General features: G+C 37.1%; 1 protein-coding gene across 4 annotated transcripts in view; it reads left to right on the top strand.

The window, feature by feature from the left end:
• SH3BP2 (SH3 domain binding protein 2) overlaps nucleotides 1-13,322 on the top strand; it is a 36,968-nt gene extending 23,646 nt beyond the window's left edge. For 3 of the 4 annotated variants that reach the window (XM_088057030.1, XM_014263260.2, XM_005517884.3), the window contains exons 2-13: nucleotides 1,812-1,951; nucleotides 3,019-3,121; nucleotides 4,737-4,854; nucleotides 5,448-5,518; nucleotides 5,878-5,966; nucleotides 7,318-7,383; nucleotides 7,946-8,441; nucleotides 9,325-9,433; nucleotides 9,758-9,813; nucleotides 10,251-10,332; nucleotides 10,594-10,653; nucleotides 11,045-13,322. In XM_088057030.1, coding sequence (XP_087913156.1) covers nucleotides 1,813-1,951; nucleotides 3,019-3,121; nucleotides 4,737-4,854; nucleotides 5,448-5,518; nucleotides 5,878-5,966; nucleotides 7,318-7,383; nucleotides 7,946-8,441; nucleotides 9,325-9,433; nucleotides 9,758-9,813; nucleotides 10,251-10,332; nucleotides 10,594-10,653; nucleotides 11,045-11,182 — 1,527 coding nt within the window. In that variant the 5' untranslated portion in view covers nucleotide 1,812 and the 3' untranslated portion in view covers nucleotides 11,183-13,322. The remainder of the gene's footprint in view (nucleotides 1-1,811; nucleotides 1,952-3,018; nucleotides 3,122-4,736; nucleotides 4,855-5,447; nucleotides 5,519-5,877; nucleotides 5,967-7,317; nucleotides 7,384-7,945; nucleotides 8,442-9,324; nucleotides 9,434-9,757; nucleotides 9,814-10,250; nucleotides 10,333-10,593; nucleotides 10,654-11,044) is intronic. The other variant, XM_014263259.2, reaches the window with a different exon arrangement.
• The last annotated feature ends 1,181 nt before the right edge of the window (nucleotides 13,323-14,503 follow it).

Here is a 14,503-nt window from a genome sequence, read left to right on the forward strand (position 1 = left end):
TGCTACTATTTTTTAATTTTTATTCTTAAAAGCTTAAAATGTGTGAGTAGCCCCTTTTTGGGCACATTGCTGTTGCTAGAAATTTCATTGTGGAGGAGGAGGAAATAGCTCAGCTTGGAAAGATCTTAGTCATTTAATAGGAGTAGGGAGGAAACAGCAGAAGGAAGGATATAGCTGAGTAGAACAAAAGCAACTTACCTTTTGGTGAACAGGGGGGTCCTGGGGGAAAATTAGGGTACCATGGTGTCTTGACTTGTTCGTATAGAGCCTTTTTAGGGCCTTGGATCCTTGGATCTTCTCTGGCTGAGCCTGCTTCCTAACACTGGAGACCAAAACCTAATTTTTGTGATTAAATCTTCTAGGCTGCCTAGAGAATTTAATTTAGTTTAAACTCTTCTGGTAAAAATTGCTAGGAATTTCCACCCTTTCCCACATATGTGTCATCAGCAAACGGCAAGCATTAGATCTAAATCCTAAACTGATCCACTGCAAGATCCATTGACTTGCATTTCTGGTTTTTCTAACCCATACAATGGTGGTGTGGTTTTAAAGCATTAGCTAAAAAATCACTTCCATCAGCCTCCAGCAGCTTTAACTTCCATAGGTTTTTCCCTTTGTTTCTTAAATGCCAATCCATCACAAATGGATACATACTTTGCTGCTGTACCTCAACAAATCTGAAATGCTTCCTTATTCTTTTCAGAATGGGAAAAGCCATTTTAGGTTGGAGGGGCAAGTGCTTGGGTAAGGTGTTGTGCTGAGAGTCTTGGATTCTGTGCCGAGCTTCACAGTTTACCTCCCTTACTGTCACTATTGGGTAAAGGAGAAACTAACAAGATCCATTAAATTTCAGTCCTGCACTGAAAGCTTATCAGTTCTAAACCATCATTCTTTTATCAGAAATTAATTAACTGGAACTTCATTAGTTTGCCTTTTACCAGCAAAGGTCTCTAGCCCTACACCTGATGATAACGTACCCTTTTATGTCTAGGTCAAAATTCCCGTTCTATCCATGCATGATTTCTTTTATCCATGACACAATAGGATTTTTAGCCTAGTTCTGTTAGCAGTTGAAGAAAGAAAGGGCTCATAATGATATATCAGAATAAGTTACTACCTCAGAAACTTATCTTTTTGGTTTAAGATGACAGCAGAAAGAATGCTAACTGTGGAGATGCTTGGTGGAGCATTACATAAATAATTGATATATAAACTAAATGGAAGCCTGCAGAAATCTGAGAGGAACTTCATTTGCACAGGATGCTGTCACATGTAACATCCAGTATGAGATTATATACTAATCCTTTAATTAAAAAGTCAAGAGCTAAAGAAAGAAACATGTAAATATCAGGAGTAAGTAGTATTAGATGCAGTTACTAAACCTTGACTTGATTCCTTTGTTGTACAGAAAATTATGTTTTCTGTACATACATGTGTCATGTAGCACTTGGGAGAAGAAACAAATTTTCTTTCTGGTCACCTGCCTGATAAAGTCTTGCAGTGTTATCTGGAGTATTTTTAAAACATAAATACTTAAGTAATATTTACTAAGCACTTTTCCTTTGTTTCAACAACTGTCAATCACTTTTGAGAGCTGTATAAAAATAAATCGGGGCTTTTTGCACCATGTTTTTTTATACATTACAAAGTTCCTGGAATCTTTGAACACCCTGTCTGTGTTACATTCTTAAGTGCTGAACCACATTAGTTGTTTGGAAAGCTTCTTTAAGGAAACAAGCTTTGCTTCTCGGTACTCATTCCTTAAAGTAAAATCCGAGTTTTAAACTGTTTTTAATTATTCTAAATTGCAGAATGATGGCCTCTCAGGAGCAGGTCTGGCCAGTCCCAATGAAGGCAATTGGAGCACAAAACCTTCTGACAATGCCTGGAGGAGTCACCAAGTCAGGATATCTTCATAAAAAAGGAGGCACCCAGCTGCAGATCCTGAAGTGTAAGTTGAATGAGGTATTAACTAAATTAAATGTTTTCAATGCTTGCCTCTGGGGCCAGTAACAGATTTCATGTTAGCAGACTGTTGAAGCTGTTTTTCCACTTTGTATTGGAATACAATTTTACTGGAATATATGTATGAAATACTCATATTGAAAGATTTTCCTTTAATTGTTTTGCAACTGTAGATCTTAATAAATGTTGTGGTTGATTTTATTTTGCTTGTTTAGTTCTCTTGTCAAGTCCTTCACGAGTAAGATTTTCAAGAAAAACAGATTCCCAGGATATGTATCAATTTCAAATACTCTTTTCTGAAAGAAATTAGTACTCAGCTTTTTTTTTTTCCAGTTGGTTATTCTGTACTGGAAAAAATATCCCCATCTCTTACTGCTGTTGTGAAATGGAAATTTTCTCACTGCCAACATTGGGCTGTATTTAATAACAGTAATTTCTTCTGAAATCAGAGTCTATTTACATGGGGAAAAGTTCAGATTTTGGGTTTATTTATGTGCTATTCATTTGGTATCCCTGTTTATACTGAAACTATACTTACAGATAATATATATAATAGATTTAACTGTATTAAGGACAATGATTACTGCTGTTGACAAAGGAAGGAGTCTTGGCCTCTTTCAAAAAGAGAAAACAGGATATAATTTTATTGGCAGGATTATGTACTTGGGGTGGAAGAAGAGAGGGAGATAATGCTTTTGGGATGGATGTAAATATGCATTTGTATCCTGTAGCTGCCTTCCTTCTATTGCTTACTCCATTAATAAAGGAGCACAGGTGGAGGTCAGGCCTGCAGTCTCTGAGGCTTCTTTTATTTTCAGATCAGCTGCCTCTCATGTAAGGGAATCAAATATTACCCTTAGTCCTGAAACTCTGCAAATGGACAGTGTCACTGTGTGACTGATCTTCCACAAGCTGTCACTGAACCAGTATGTGCTCATTTACAGTGATACATATGATTACTAAAATCTTAAACAATAATTCTACATGTGCTAAGAGGTTCTAGTTATTCTGCTGCCCATGGATTTATACTTTGCTCACTTTTTATCTTTTCAGGGCCACTGAGATTTGTGATTATTCATGAGGGATGTATCTACTATTTTAAGAGCAGCACATCTGCATCTCCCCAGGGTGCATTTTCTTTGAAAGGTTACAACAGGTAAGTGCCAAGGAAGCTGTTTAACACCCAAGCTCCTTTTACTTAATGCTAGGGGCTATGGGTTTCATTTCTAGTGAAGTTAAACACAGCTACATCTGTTGTTTGGGTTAAGCATTGATCTCCAATGGAATACATTCCAAGAAATGTATTCCTTTCAAATTATATGTATGTATGACATTTTCTGTGCTCGGCAAGTGGCTAGCCTTCCTCTTCTGTAATTTAACCAGTAAATCTGTTTGAATTGCAATGGCTTTACTCCTGATTAATGCACACTGCATGTGCAGATGGATGTGGATTCTTTCAGACAAACCATCTTTGTTCTGTAGAGACCAGAAAGGAATCGAATGAGAGAATTTATGGAGTTACTGGTTCAGCAACTGTAGTTAGTGTTGATACTGTATCAGCTAAAGAGTGAATGTGCAAAATATATGACTCATTTCTCTACAGGTTTTTAATCTTAATATTTACTTTGCAAGTTGAAGACAGAAATATGTGGCTCTCAAGTTAGCCAGTACCATCAGAATCCGAATGCAGCCTAAGGTCTACTAATGCAAGTCCAACCTAACTTTAGGGAATTTGCTTTTGATGTTGTTGCTAAGAAAGCTTTAATGAGAAAGAGGGAATGTAGAGAAATATCGTATTGATCCTAACCACTGCAATTTTATTGTATTTATGTATCTTGTACTGTATAACATTTTCAGACTTGTGGAATAAGGAATTGCCTTTTCTTAAATTCAGAGCTTTTCTAACAGGGCACACAATGGCATATTTTTAAGGGAATGCACTTGTAAACATTGTAGCTAGTTAAAAATTCAAGATTAATTTGTAGAAGAAACCCACACTGTAATTTTGTCATGACACCAGCTTCTGCTGCCACATGAATGTGAACAATACTAGGGAATCTGTAAATGCTAAAGACAGTTTTTATGTATCTTTGTTCTAGAAGCCTTGTAGAGACCTTGGTTGGAATAGGAACCAGGTCTTGATTAGTATAAGGCACAGACAGACATTATTGGAAAAGAATTTGAACTGAAAGAATTGTTAGACTGAGAAGTTGCATAAGGGGTTTTTAATTTTTTTTTTCCCCAAGGAGTCACAAATGAAGAAATTCCTTACACACACAAAAAAGAAAGCAGTTATGCTTATTTTGAAATAATAAAAAACATGCAAGAAAGTGCTTATAAGAGAAATGTGTAAAAATGAAGTTTCCCTTTATTATTAGTTTTTCCTTATTTTTATGGGAAGGATGTTTTGATTTCTCCTCTGAAATAGTGACTTCTTGAAATAAGGGCCACAAGCATCCTGAGTACCTCTTGCAGTGTGTAGTTATGAATTAATGTGGTTCATTAACTCTTGAACTGGTCAAAGCAGCTGTTTATAAAAGTCTGGCTGGTGGATTAACAAGTGCTCTTCCTTTTGCATTGTCCCTTCAACCACAATAATGGAGAAGTACTGCAAATGCACTTATGGGGATTTCTGTGGTGATTTTCTGGGCTTGGGGGTTTTCATAAGGAAAAACTGGCCAGTAAAACTGCTTTCTGTCAGTCTTTATGACTTGTATAGCAGCATTAACTATAGATTAAGGCGTTTTTTTATTGGTTGTTCTGTCTCTCAGGGTTATGCGGGCAGCTGAGGAAACAACATCAAGCAATGTCTTTCCTTTCAAGTTAGTTCACATAAGCAAGAAGCACAGGACGTGGTTTTTTTCAGCTTCTTCTGAAGATGAAAGAAAGGTAACTTTCTTCTTTTGCAGTAGAATTTTCCTTGAAGCAAAAAGTGAATCTTGGACTTCCCTAAAATCTAAATTAACTGGAAATGCAGCTGTCACTGAAATTTGTATACCTCATTCTTTGGGCTGCTCTGAAAATCATGTCTGAAGTTCTAACTATTAAGTTAGTGTTAATTCAATTTGTAATTTAGGGAATGGCTGTGACATACTAGATGGCATGTGTTTCTCCATATTTCATAATTATTCTGTATTTAATTTTCACCATGGAAAAATAATGATATGTTAAGCCTTTGATAAATTCTGAAAACTGTTCTGTGAAATCTCTCACCTGTAAACATGTTCTGAATAGATATCTGGCTTTAGGAATAAAAGCCTGAAATTTGCAAACTGAAAATTTAATACTTCAGTATGTTCCTACAGCATTTTAGGTAGTCAAAATATTTGACTGCTGAATCTTTTCAACAAAAAGTCATAGATAAATACTGTTTCAATGTATATTCCCTGCACACTCACTCTGTTCTTACAGAGGACAAGATAGATCTGCATTTAATGATTAAAAGATTGATGTGTTGAATTTGGTTTTTTATTTTTGTTTAGAATTGGATGCTATCCTTGAGAAGGGAAATTGATCACTACCATGAGAAGAAAGAAACAGTAACAGAATTCAGGTATAAACCCTAATTCTTTATTAGCTTTTTATCCCTTTTGCACTTGCTCTTTACAGTGGTGTTTTAGGCTTTTTGCACCTACAAGTAACTTCCTGTTAAATAAGAACAGGTGCAGTAAGACCCAAGAAGAAAATCCCTTCCCAATTTATACTTTAAATATTATGAAGAAAGTCCCACATCTTTAAACAAAGAGCACTTTCAATGTCAGTTTTGTTAAAAGAAATGAAATCTTTTAAAAGACAGCAGCAACATATCTGACTGTTAATTGGGAAATAGGAACAGATTGCTTCTGCTTTTCCAGCATTCCTTTCCAGTGCTGCAGTCCTGCTAAACAGAAGTAACTCTCTTTTCTTTTGCAGTGACTCTGGCTCTGATGCAGACAGTTTCTATGGCTCAGTAGAACGTCCCATTGACATCAAGTATACCCATCATTCAGCAGATAATGAAGGTGACAAATTTAGACACTAAATAAGTGTAAATAAGATAAATAAGGCTTCTTCGTTGGTTATTTCTTCTGAATTCTGCAGGAATTACTCCTGTAGCTTAAGTAAACTGACCCAGTTTGTAACTGGTGTTTTTTTACAAGGTTTATCTCTGTTGTAGTTTTAAATCAGCGACTGGTATTCTGAGCCATTAACTGTTGGTACAAATAAACTAAAGAATTTCAGATCCTTTGAGGAGGTTGATTAAAAGTGAGGACATGATAGCCTGGCATTCACAGCATATTTCAGCAACTGAGTTCCTAGTCAAGAAATATGTTTGTGAAGACCAACAGGAGAAACCTTGCCTTGAGGTTCAGCAGAGATGCTTTTCTAGGCCTTTCCCCATCTGCCCTTTCAGATTTCTCAGGCAATGTTGATGGGAGCAAGTACTCTCATTTCCTGAAAGGAAATTCCTGACTATTCTTCCTGACTGGGACGAAAAGGCAGGAATGGGTCTTGTTAGGAAATCCGGTTCCATTGCTGCAAGCAGAGAACAGACTCATCAGCATTTCATGTGGGGTTGTTGTTTAGTCCTTCTGATTTTATGGGAGGGGAGGGTTGTATGCAAGATGAATGATAAGAGCCCTAGTAGGAGTTTAAATTAGGAAAACTAGAATGGCTGATTTTTATCAGATATCTTTACCCTTTTTTAGGGCATTCCTCTGCATATTGTCCTTCAGACTCCTCTTATAATCAATGATAAGGAATTACTGCCTAGAAGTAACATGTCTTTTGTGGCTTGGTTATTCTGATTTACAGTTAAAGGCAACATTGAAACTACTTAAGCCATTTGTTGTGATGCTTTTTTTTTTTTTTTATTGTCAGAACAAGGCAAAAGAATTAAAATAGTTTTATAGATCACTAAGCTTTTTTAATCTTCCATACTGCAAAATCATATTTTTTTTCTGTGGTAGGGTTGAATTTTGGGGGTTATATTTTTTCCAAGTGCTTTTGTCAATGCATCCATGTAGTTGTGTCTCTGCAACTGATTTGAACTTCTCTCAGGAAGGCTGAAACTAGAAAGTATTACCAAAAAATATTTTTTTTAACTTGTTAAGTTGAAAAAACAAATTTAATGTGCAGCGTACTTTATCTGCCTCTATTCTAAGTGATGGCTTTTTTAATTGTCATAAAAATTTAAGGAAACACCTAGATAGCAGAGAGGTGGATCAAAAGTATTAAATTTTTTCACCTCTTTTGAAAAAATACCTGAAAAATATTTGTTTTAAAGAGCTCTAAGTACTTGATATTCTTTCTTAGGTTTCTTAGGTTCCAAGAGTATTTATGAGAGTCTGACACACTGATTTTTATGTGCAGATTATGACCAGGAGGAAGAAGATGAGTCTTATTTACAGCCGGATACTTCTGACATAGTGAAAGATGGTATGTGGTTTCTTTGATTCTCCTCACAAAAGGCCCTATGAAAGGCCCCCAGTGAAGGCACTATTCATGTGGAATGCCAGGTTATTATTTTGTATTGGTCATTACTATTCCAACTGGCAAAACAACTGAAGTAATGCAGAGGTATCTAATCTTGAGAGGTATTTAGGGTCAGAAGTTTGTAATAACAGCAGAAACTGTTTACAGAAAGCATTACAAGCCTTTGGGGGTGTGTTTTCTTGCCAGCCTCCTGCCTGGGATGGCTGGTATCTGGTCATCAGTCTGGAGCACCAGTAATGATTTTAAGGAAAAAACAGACTACAAAGTGAAAAGTCTTTGCTAAGTCATCATAAGCCATGCCTGAAGAAAATTAACAGGAGTTCATTAACAATAACATTCAGAATTGTGCTGAAAATTAAATGCTTATCAGCATGTTGAATACTATCTGACCTGATGCCAGTGAAATATCTTAGATCACACAGAAAATTGATTTGAGAAGTCTCTCTTGATGACATACTGCATTCCCCCTCAGTGTGTCAAGTTTTTTTTGGTTTTCTTTCTGTAGATATGGTCCTGCCCCCTGCATACCCACCTCCGCCCATTCCTCACGTCAGGAAATCTCCCTACTCAGAAGCAAGGGCACATTCCTACTCTGGCAAACCAACTGCACCAGTACCACCACCACCTCCTAAGAGAAGCTTACCTGAAATCAAACTAGAGCCTCCCCCTGTGCCCCCTTTACCTGTATTCAAAAAGTCTGCAAGTGCCAAAGAGTCTCACCCAGTGCCTACAGAGCCTCCAGCCCAAGTCCTTGCTCCTGCAGAAGCATGCGAGAAGCTGAAAAGCTTAAACCTTTCCCCGCGGACTCCTCCTCCTCCTCTTCCAGGCAATAAACCCAAGTTGTCACAGCTTGCTGAAAAGCTAGCAGAGCCCAAAGTGCCAAGGGAACATGGTAAACCTGGACTGTTCGTACCACCAGTGCTTCCAAAGCCACCTGTGCCAAGCCACCAGCCCCCTGCTGTCAAGCCTAGAACAGAGAAATCTTTATGTCCCCAGTTACAGTAAGTATGAAAACACAATGCACTCTTGTTCTTCAGTCACTTACTAGTTAACAAGTTCAGACATACTCAGAATCATACCAACGTCTTTGTCTCTTCTGCACCATCCCTGTCTGTGTTGTGCTTTTTTTTGCCTGTTACTTGAAAATCTGCAGTGAATCTAGCTGATCTGGTTGGGCCTGTTTTGTGCAGGAGCTTGGACTAAATTATCTCCCTTACACAAATTAATCTGTGATTATCCAAATTAATCTGCAAGTACTGCCTCCGGCTCTGAGGCCCCCAAAACAGCAAAGATGTTGCCCTGTTGAAACTGGTCCAGAGGAGGCTGCTGAGTTGATCCAAGGGCTGGAGCACCCCTCCTACGAGGACAGGTTCAATCCCAACAGATTTGGGATTGTTCAGCCTGGAGAAGAGAAGGCTTCAGGGAAACCCATAGAACACCTTCCAGTACCTAAAAGAGCTGCAAAAGAGCTCGAGAGGGACTTTTGATATGGGCATGGAGTGACATGACAAGGGGGAATAGCTTTAAAAAAAAGAGGGGAGGTGTAAATTCAGATTAGATATTGGGAATAAATTATTTACTGGGAGCGTGGTGAGGCACTGGCACAGGTTGCCACATAAACTGTGGATGCCCCATCCCTGGAAGGGCCGCATTGGATGGAGCTCCAGGCAACCTGGTCTAGTGAAAGGTATCCCTGGCCATGGCAGGAGGGTTGGAATGAGATGGTCTTTAAGGTCCCTTTCACCCTAAATCATTCTAGGATTCCACGATTTGGGGGCTGAACTGAAACTTCACTTCTAGTTTTGCTATTCCTTCAGTGTTTTGTGTATATTTGTTCTGCTTTCCTGATGAGATATCCTTCAGTTTTCATTCTGTTTCTGCCAGGAGATCACCACCAGATGGACAGAGTTTTAGAAGTTTTTCATTTGAAAAACCAGCACTACCCTCCAAGCCAAGCCAACCTGATGATGACTCTGATGATGATTATGAAAAAGTAAGATCAAGCAGATGATCCATTCTAAAAGAATGTTTTTTTTCCTTGCTTATGTGTACCTTTAGGAGCATTTTAAGTGCATTATATCAGGAGAAGAGTAACTTTCTGAAAACCCTGTGTAATTTTTTTTTCATTTCTTTTGAGCTTTAGTGAATGCCTTGATAAGTTACGGAGTTTAAGATTGGATATAAAGGAGAAAGAAGCATAAGGATTGACACCATTTATAATTTTAGATGATGGCTGTAGCTTATTTACATAACAAGTTGCTAGGGTTTTGAGTTGTCATTGACATAACAGTGATTTATTTTCTTTGTTTTTTTACAGGTTGGGCTGCCTGTTTCAATATTTCTTAATACCTCTGAATCTTTTGAAGTTGAAAGGTAAAATGTGATTTTAAAATAGTTCCAGAAGTCCTACAAAAACCTGTACTGAACCATAGTCCAAAGACCATTTTTGCTAACTTGTGTTTAAAGCACACACTAAAATGTTTAAGATGCAAATCACTTTCTAGAGAAGTTAGTTCAGTGCTCTGTATCAATTGACAGATGAGAATGCAGTGTGATTTGGCTCCATCTGGAGGAGGTTGTTTTGCCAGGATGCTGGATAGGACCAGAGAACCAGATAATCTCTGCTGCACTGCTGGTTCAGGTGCTAGAACAGTGACTTTCTTTCAGCTATGATCTACTATGAATTATTACACTCAAAACAGATATTTGTAATGAGAATTTTAAGACTGTAGGTATTTGATTTATCTGAGTGCTAATAACACATCATACACATGAATAATTGTAATATATGTCATTGTTTATCTTTTTAGGATATTTAAAGCTAGTAGCCCACAAGGACAACCACAAAATGGATTGTACTGTATTAGGAACTCATCTACAAAGCCTGGAAAGGTAAATTGCAATTGCTGAGTCTAACCCCCAAAAAAACTTCTTGATTGAGACCTACTGCATTTTATATATGTCAAAATAATTAACAATTTAGATGTGGTCTTTTCTTAAGAAAATATGAGAGAATTGCTATTGTAATGTCAGTGATTGTAAAAAAAAATTTAGGCTGAATTTGCATTAATTCCTTAATAATACCTTGACTTAGAAGAGGTTGGTAGCTCTTCTAAGTAGTAGACTGAATACATTGCATTTTTCTTCTTCAAGGTATTGGTTGTATGGGATGAGCCTGCAGGAAAAGTGAGAAACTACAGAATATTTGAAAAGGTCAGTAGCTGCACTATGTATGCATCTTTAGATCTGTGTGTATAAAATGTGTGTGCGTATAGGTAAATATCAGACCTAACAAATTAAAGTCTAAATTTGTTCCCACCTCTGACAGTAAAAATCAGCTGATTTACAAATATCTAGTCTAGGATAAGAGTTCCAGTACTCAGATCTGGGCTTTCTAGTTGCTGTATCATAAATTTCAGCTCCAGTCAAATCCTACGAAATTCCTGAGTTTAACTTGGACTTACTTGTGTGACTGACTAGTTTGCGAAGGAAGAGCTTATTTGAAAGAACTTAGCTCTGATGATGATGATCTGGCCCTTTTTTCTTTAGACATTGAGCTGGAAACATTACTGTCAATGGTTAATATATTTTTGTTCTACAACAGGATGGCAAGTTTTACCTGGATTCAGACATCATGTTTTTGAACATGGGAAGTTTGGTGGAATACTACAGCACTCATGTCTTACCCAGTCATGACAGCCTGATTCTCAGGTGTCCTTATGGTTACTCTAAGCCAAGGTGACATGACAGCCACAGTTCACGGACACCCTACTGCCCCTGAGGACAGGATTCCTGCCGCTGTTGGGCATCCTGCTGTTTGCACACACAAACTCAGTCTGTTTCCACCATTTATTCTCACACGAATTGTTATGTAAATTCCATTTAATGAACTTCTGGTAAAACCTTAAAGTCCGGGAGTGGATTTTATGATCTTTTCTTTTACAAAGATCTGAACTGATTTTTCTGTGAAAGCTGTCCAGGATACCCACACCTTTTATAAAACTGCTGCTATTACTAACCTCCTTAGAATGTCAAAGGTGAACATGAACAAAAAAGTGATCTGAATACAGCTGATCTAGAAAATGGACACTTCTAAAAGTATGTCAGAATTTATTTGTGACAGGGAATACTAATACTCTGACTTGGAGGTACTACTTCTAAAGTCAACATTGGTGCTCAACTGAGATATTTTGTATTACTTGTATAGTTAATGTGTAAATAATGAAGATTTCTGTGCAAATTATTTGATTTACTATAGGTAAAGATGATCAGGAAATGAGGCTTTTTTTTAAGCCACCTCTTACATCCTTGTACCTTCTGAGTAATCACTATCAGGTACTATCTGCCTGATACAGGTGTGGCGTCCCACATAACTTCTTAATGACATGCACTTCAGAGAAGTGTGGAATAATATTGATTTGGCTTTCATGGGAGCCCCATTACCTAGTTCTGAACTGGAAGGGTTTGTGCCACTGCTATTTTTATAGGGTATGAGAAAAGAGAAAGAGCTACTTGAGATTTTGCGGGAAGGGAGCCATTTGAATGTTCCAAATTCTGGGTAGCAGTTTTATCTCATGTTGCCATAGTCAAAGGTTCTTTAAAACAAAGCACAAAAAACCACCTGAAACCATGATTGTGATGCTACTATCAATCCATAAATCTTTGTGGTCAGACTTTGTAGTGAGCCAATTGCATTATTTTCTGTTCAAGGGCAGAACACACTACCGTAGTCTGCTACCAAGACTTTTTCTGTTATTAAAATTTCTACTCAGTTTGTAGTTGCATGCAAAACAAAATCTGTTTTTAATCTATTGTCAGTGATAGACGTTACCAGGGTGCTTTTAACATTTGTTCCCTAATAATTTGGGAACAGGTATCGTAAATGCAAGGGCTTGATATTTATGTCAAAATGAGACACTGCTCCTGAATTTTAAAATGTAAGAGAAATTAATTTTAAGTAATTCTGTTGATCCAAAAATTGTGTCATAGTGGTCTCATACTCTAATAATGTTTACAAGACTTGTAATAATAGTAAAAAAATTCTGCCACTCCTGAGATAGAAGGTATCTAGCTTTTACCAGTCTGAATCTGTATTCATAACCTTTTTTTTTCTGTTACCTTTTCAAAATTTATACATGCCCCATTTTAATTGTTACCATTAGATGGTCACAGCTTTAAAATCATAACAAAGCTGTTACAGAATATGAATTTGCTTTTTATGAGAACTATAAACCAGGATTTAGCCCCTAGGGAATTTTCTTTATTCATTGCATGGAATATGAGGATTGTACACAGGAATTGAGCAGGAAACTCTGCCTCCATCTTTTCCAAGAGACACAGACATACACAGTATCAGTCTTTTGATCTCTGTTCCCATTGTAATAGGGCTTATGTGTGTAAAGAATGTGAAATACTTAAAATTCAGATTCTATTGGATGTTGGATATTTTAAGTTTAATTCTTTTTATTTTAAATTAGTACCCCTGTAGTGCACTACCCTGACACGATCCTCTCTAAATAAGGCCCAGCCAAGACAGCATTTAAAAAACTTTTTTGGCAAATAGTTATATCAGAGTAAGTTCAAGTTTCTTGTAATATTTACATCTAACGGTCTACAGAGTAAGATTTTCTCTGTCTGGGAATAATTGACTTCATTGTGTCATGACAATCATATTTATAGTATGCTCTCTTTGAGGCCCTATTCAGATATTTGATTGTTTTCTCAGCGTTACACTCAGAAGATTTTTAAACATCCATTTAAACCATAACAGGCTCTTTACTTGTGCAATAAAAGAGTTGCAAATATGTAAATTTTTGTATTAATTCCATTTTGTATCTAAATGTATAGATTTCTGAGATTGATAAATTTTCAATGCCAGTCCACCTCATTTTGTGCAGTTGTCTTATTTCATGGGAGTGTGTTCTAATGCTTTTGTTTGTAGCTGGGTTCTTCTAATAGTAGAGGTAGAGGAATTAATTTTCAGTGCCCCTAAGAAGCAAATCTTCATGATCTAAACAATTCTGCAGTCATTTAGACTCTCTCTTGCTCCTACATACTAGTCTAGTCTGTTTTATAACAAATCAGGTGAGTTTCTGGTGTTTGTAGGGAGGAAAGACACAGCTAGAACACATGGCTCAGTATGTCCCCTGTATTTCTCACTAATCTGCCTCTCCTCATTCCTTCACCACAAAGCAGCCTTTGCATCTACAACCTGCTACAGCCTCCTTAGCTTTAAAATAGTTTGTGGGGAATTGTAAAAGCAGCATTTGATGCACATAAAGAATGTAGTTCATGAGTTTTGTAATATCCAAGTCAAAACCATTGATACTACTTTGAAAATAGCCTTGCCTTTTGGGACTTAACCTCCAGATAAAAGTATTACAGGTCATATTTGGATGGGCATTGTTGTTCTAGGGGGGAAAAAAAAAAGAGTGCTTCTGAAAATAAAACAAGAGACAGTCAATGGTAGAATGTCATAAAAAGTGAACCAATATCCTAACAATTTTTCTGTGATAATGAAGTTGCTTAGTGTCAGCAGTCAGGCATTCCCCACCTCAGAGCTTCAGTTTTCACAAGAATATGAATAAGTAGCAAGAGTATTTGTGGCCTCAAGTGGCTTCATCCTTTGGAGCTTGCAAATGGGTGCTGAAGATTTTGGAAGCTGAAAGTGTGATTATGTAGAATTTGGGGACATCTGCTGGTCAGCCTATTCCACACAGGGATCCAATCAACAGGAATCCAGCAGCTGAGCATGTGTGTGGAAGTCATTTGGGACAAATCAATCTTAAGTGACTTCAGATAGAAGCTATAGATCAAAGCTAACTTCAAGTGGAAACTTAATAGGCTGGGTCTTTTGAAACTTAAGACTCTTCTGGCTCATCTGTCTCAAATAAGTAGCAATACTGTTTAGCATATTTGCTCATCTGAATATCTTCTAACCTAAAGAACAAAGAGATAAATTAATCCTTCTGTGTTTAAATTATTCTTAAAACTTACTTTGAGGTAGAATTTACATAATGGACGCCTGAGCACCACCTAAATTTATCCACGCTGTGAAGCATTA

This window comes from Pseudopodoces humilis, chromosome 6, assembly GCF_049639895.1.
Source record: "Pseudopodoces humilis isolate 2021_Gansu_Grassland_sample_001 chromosome 6, ASM4963989v1, whole genome shotgun sequence".
NCBI classification, from domain to species: domain Eukaryota; kingdom Metazoa; phylum Chordata; class Aves; order Passeriformes; family Paridae; genus Pseudopodoces; species Pseudopodoces humilis.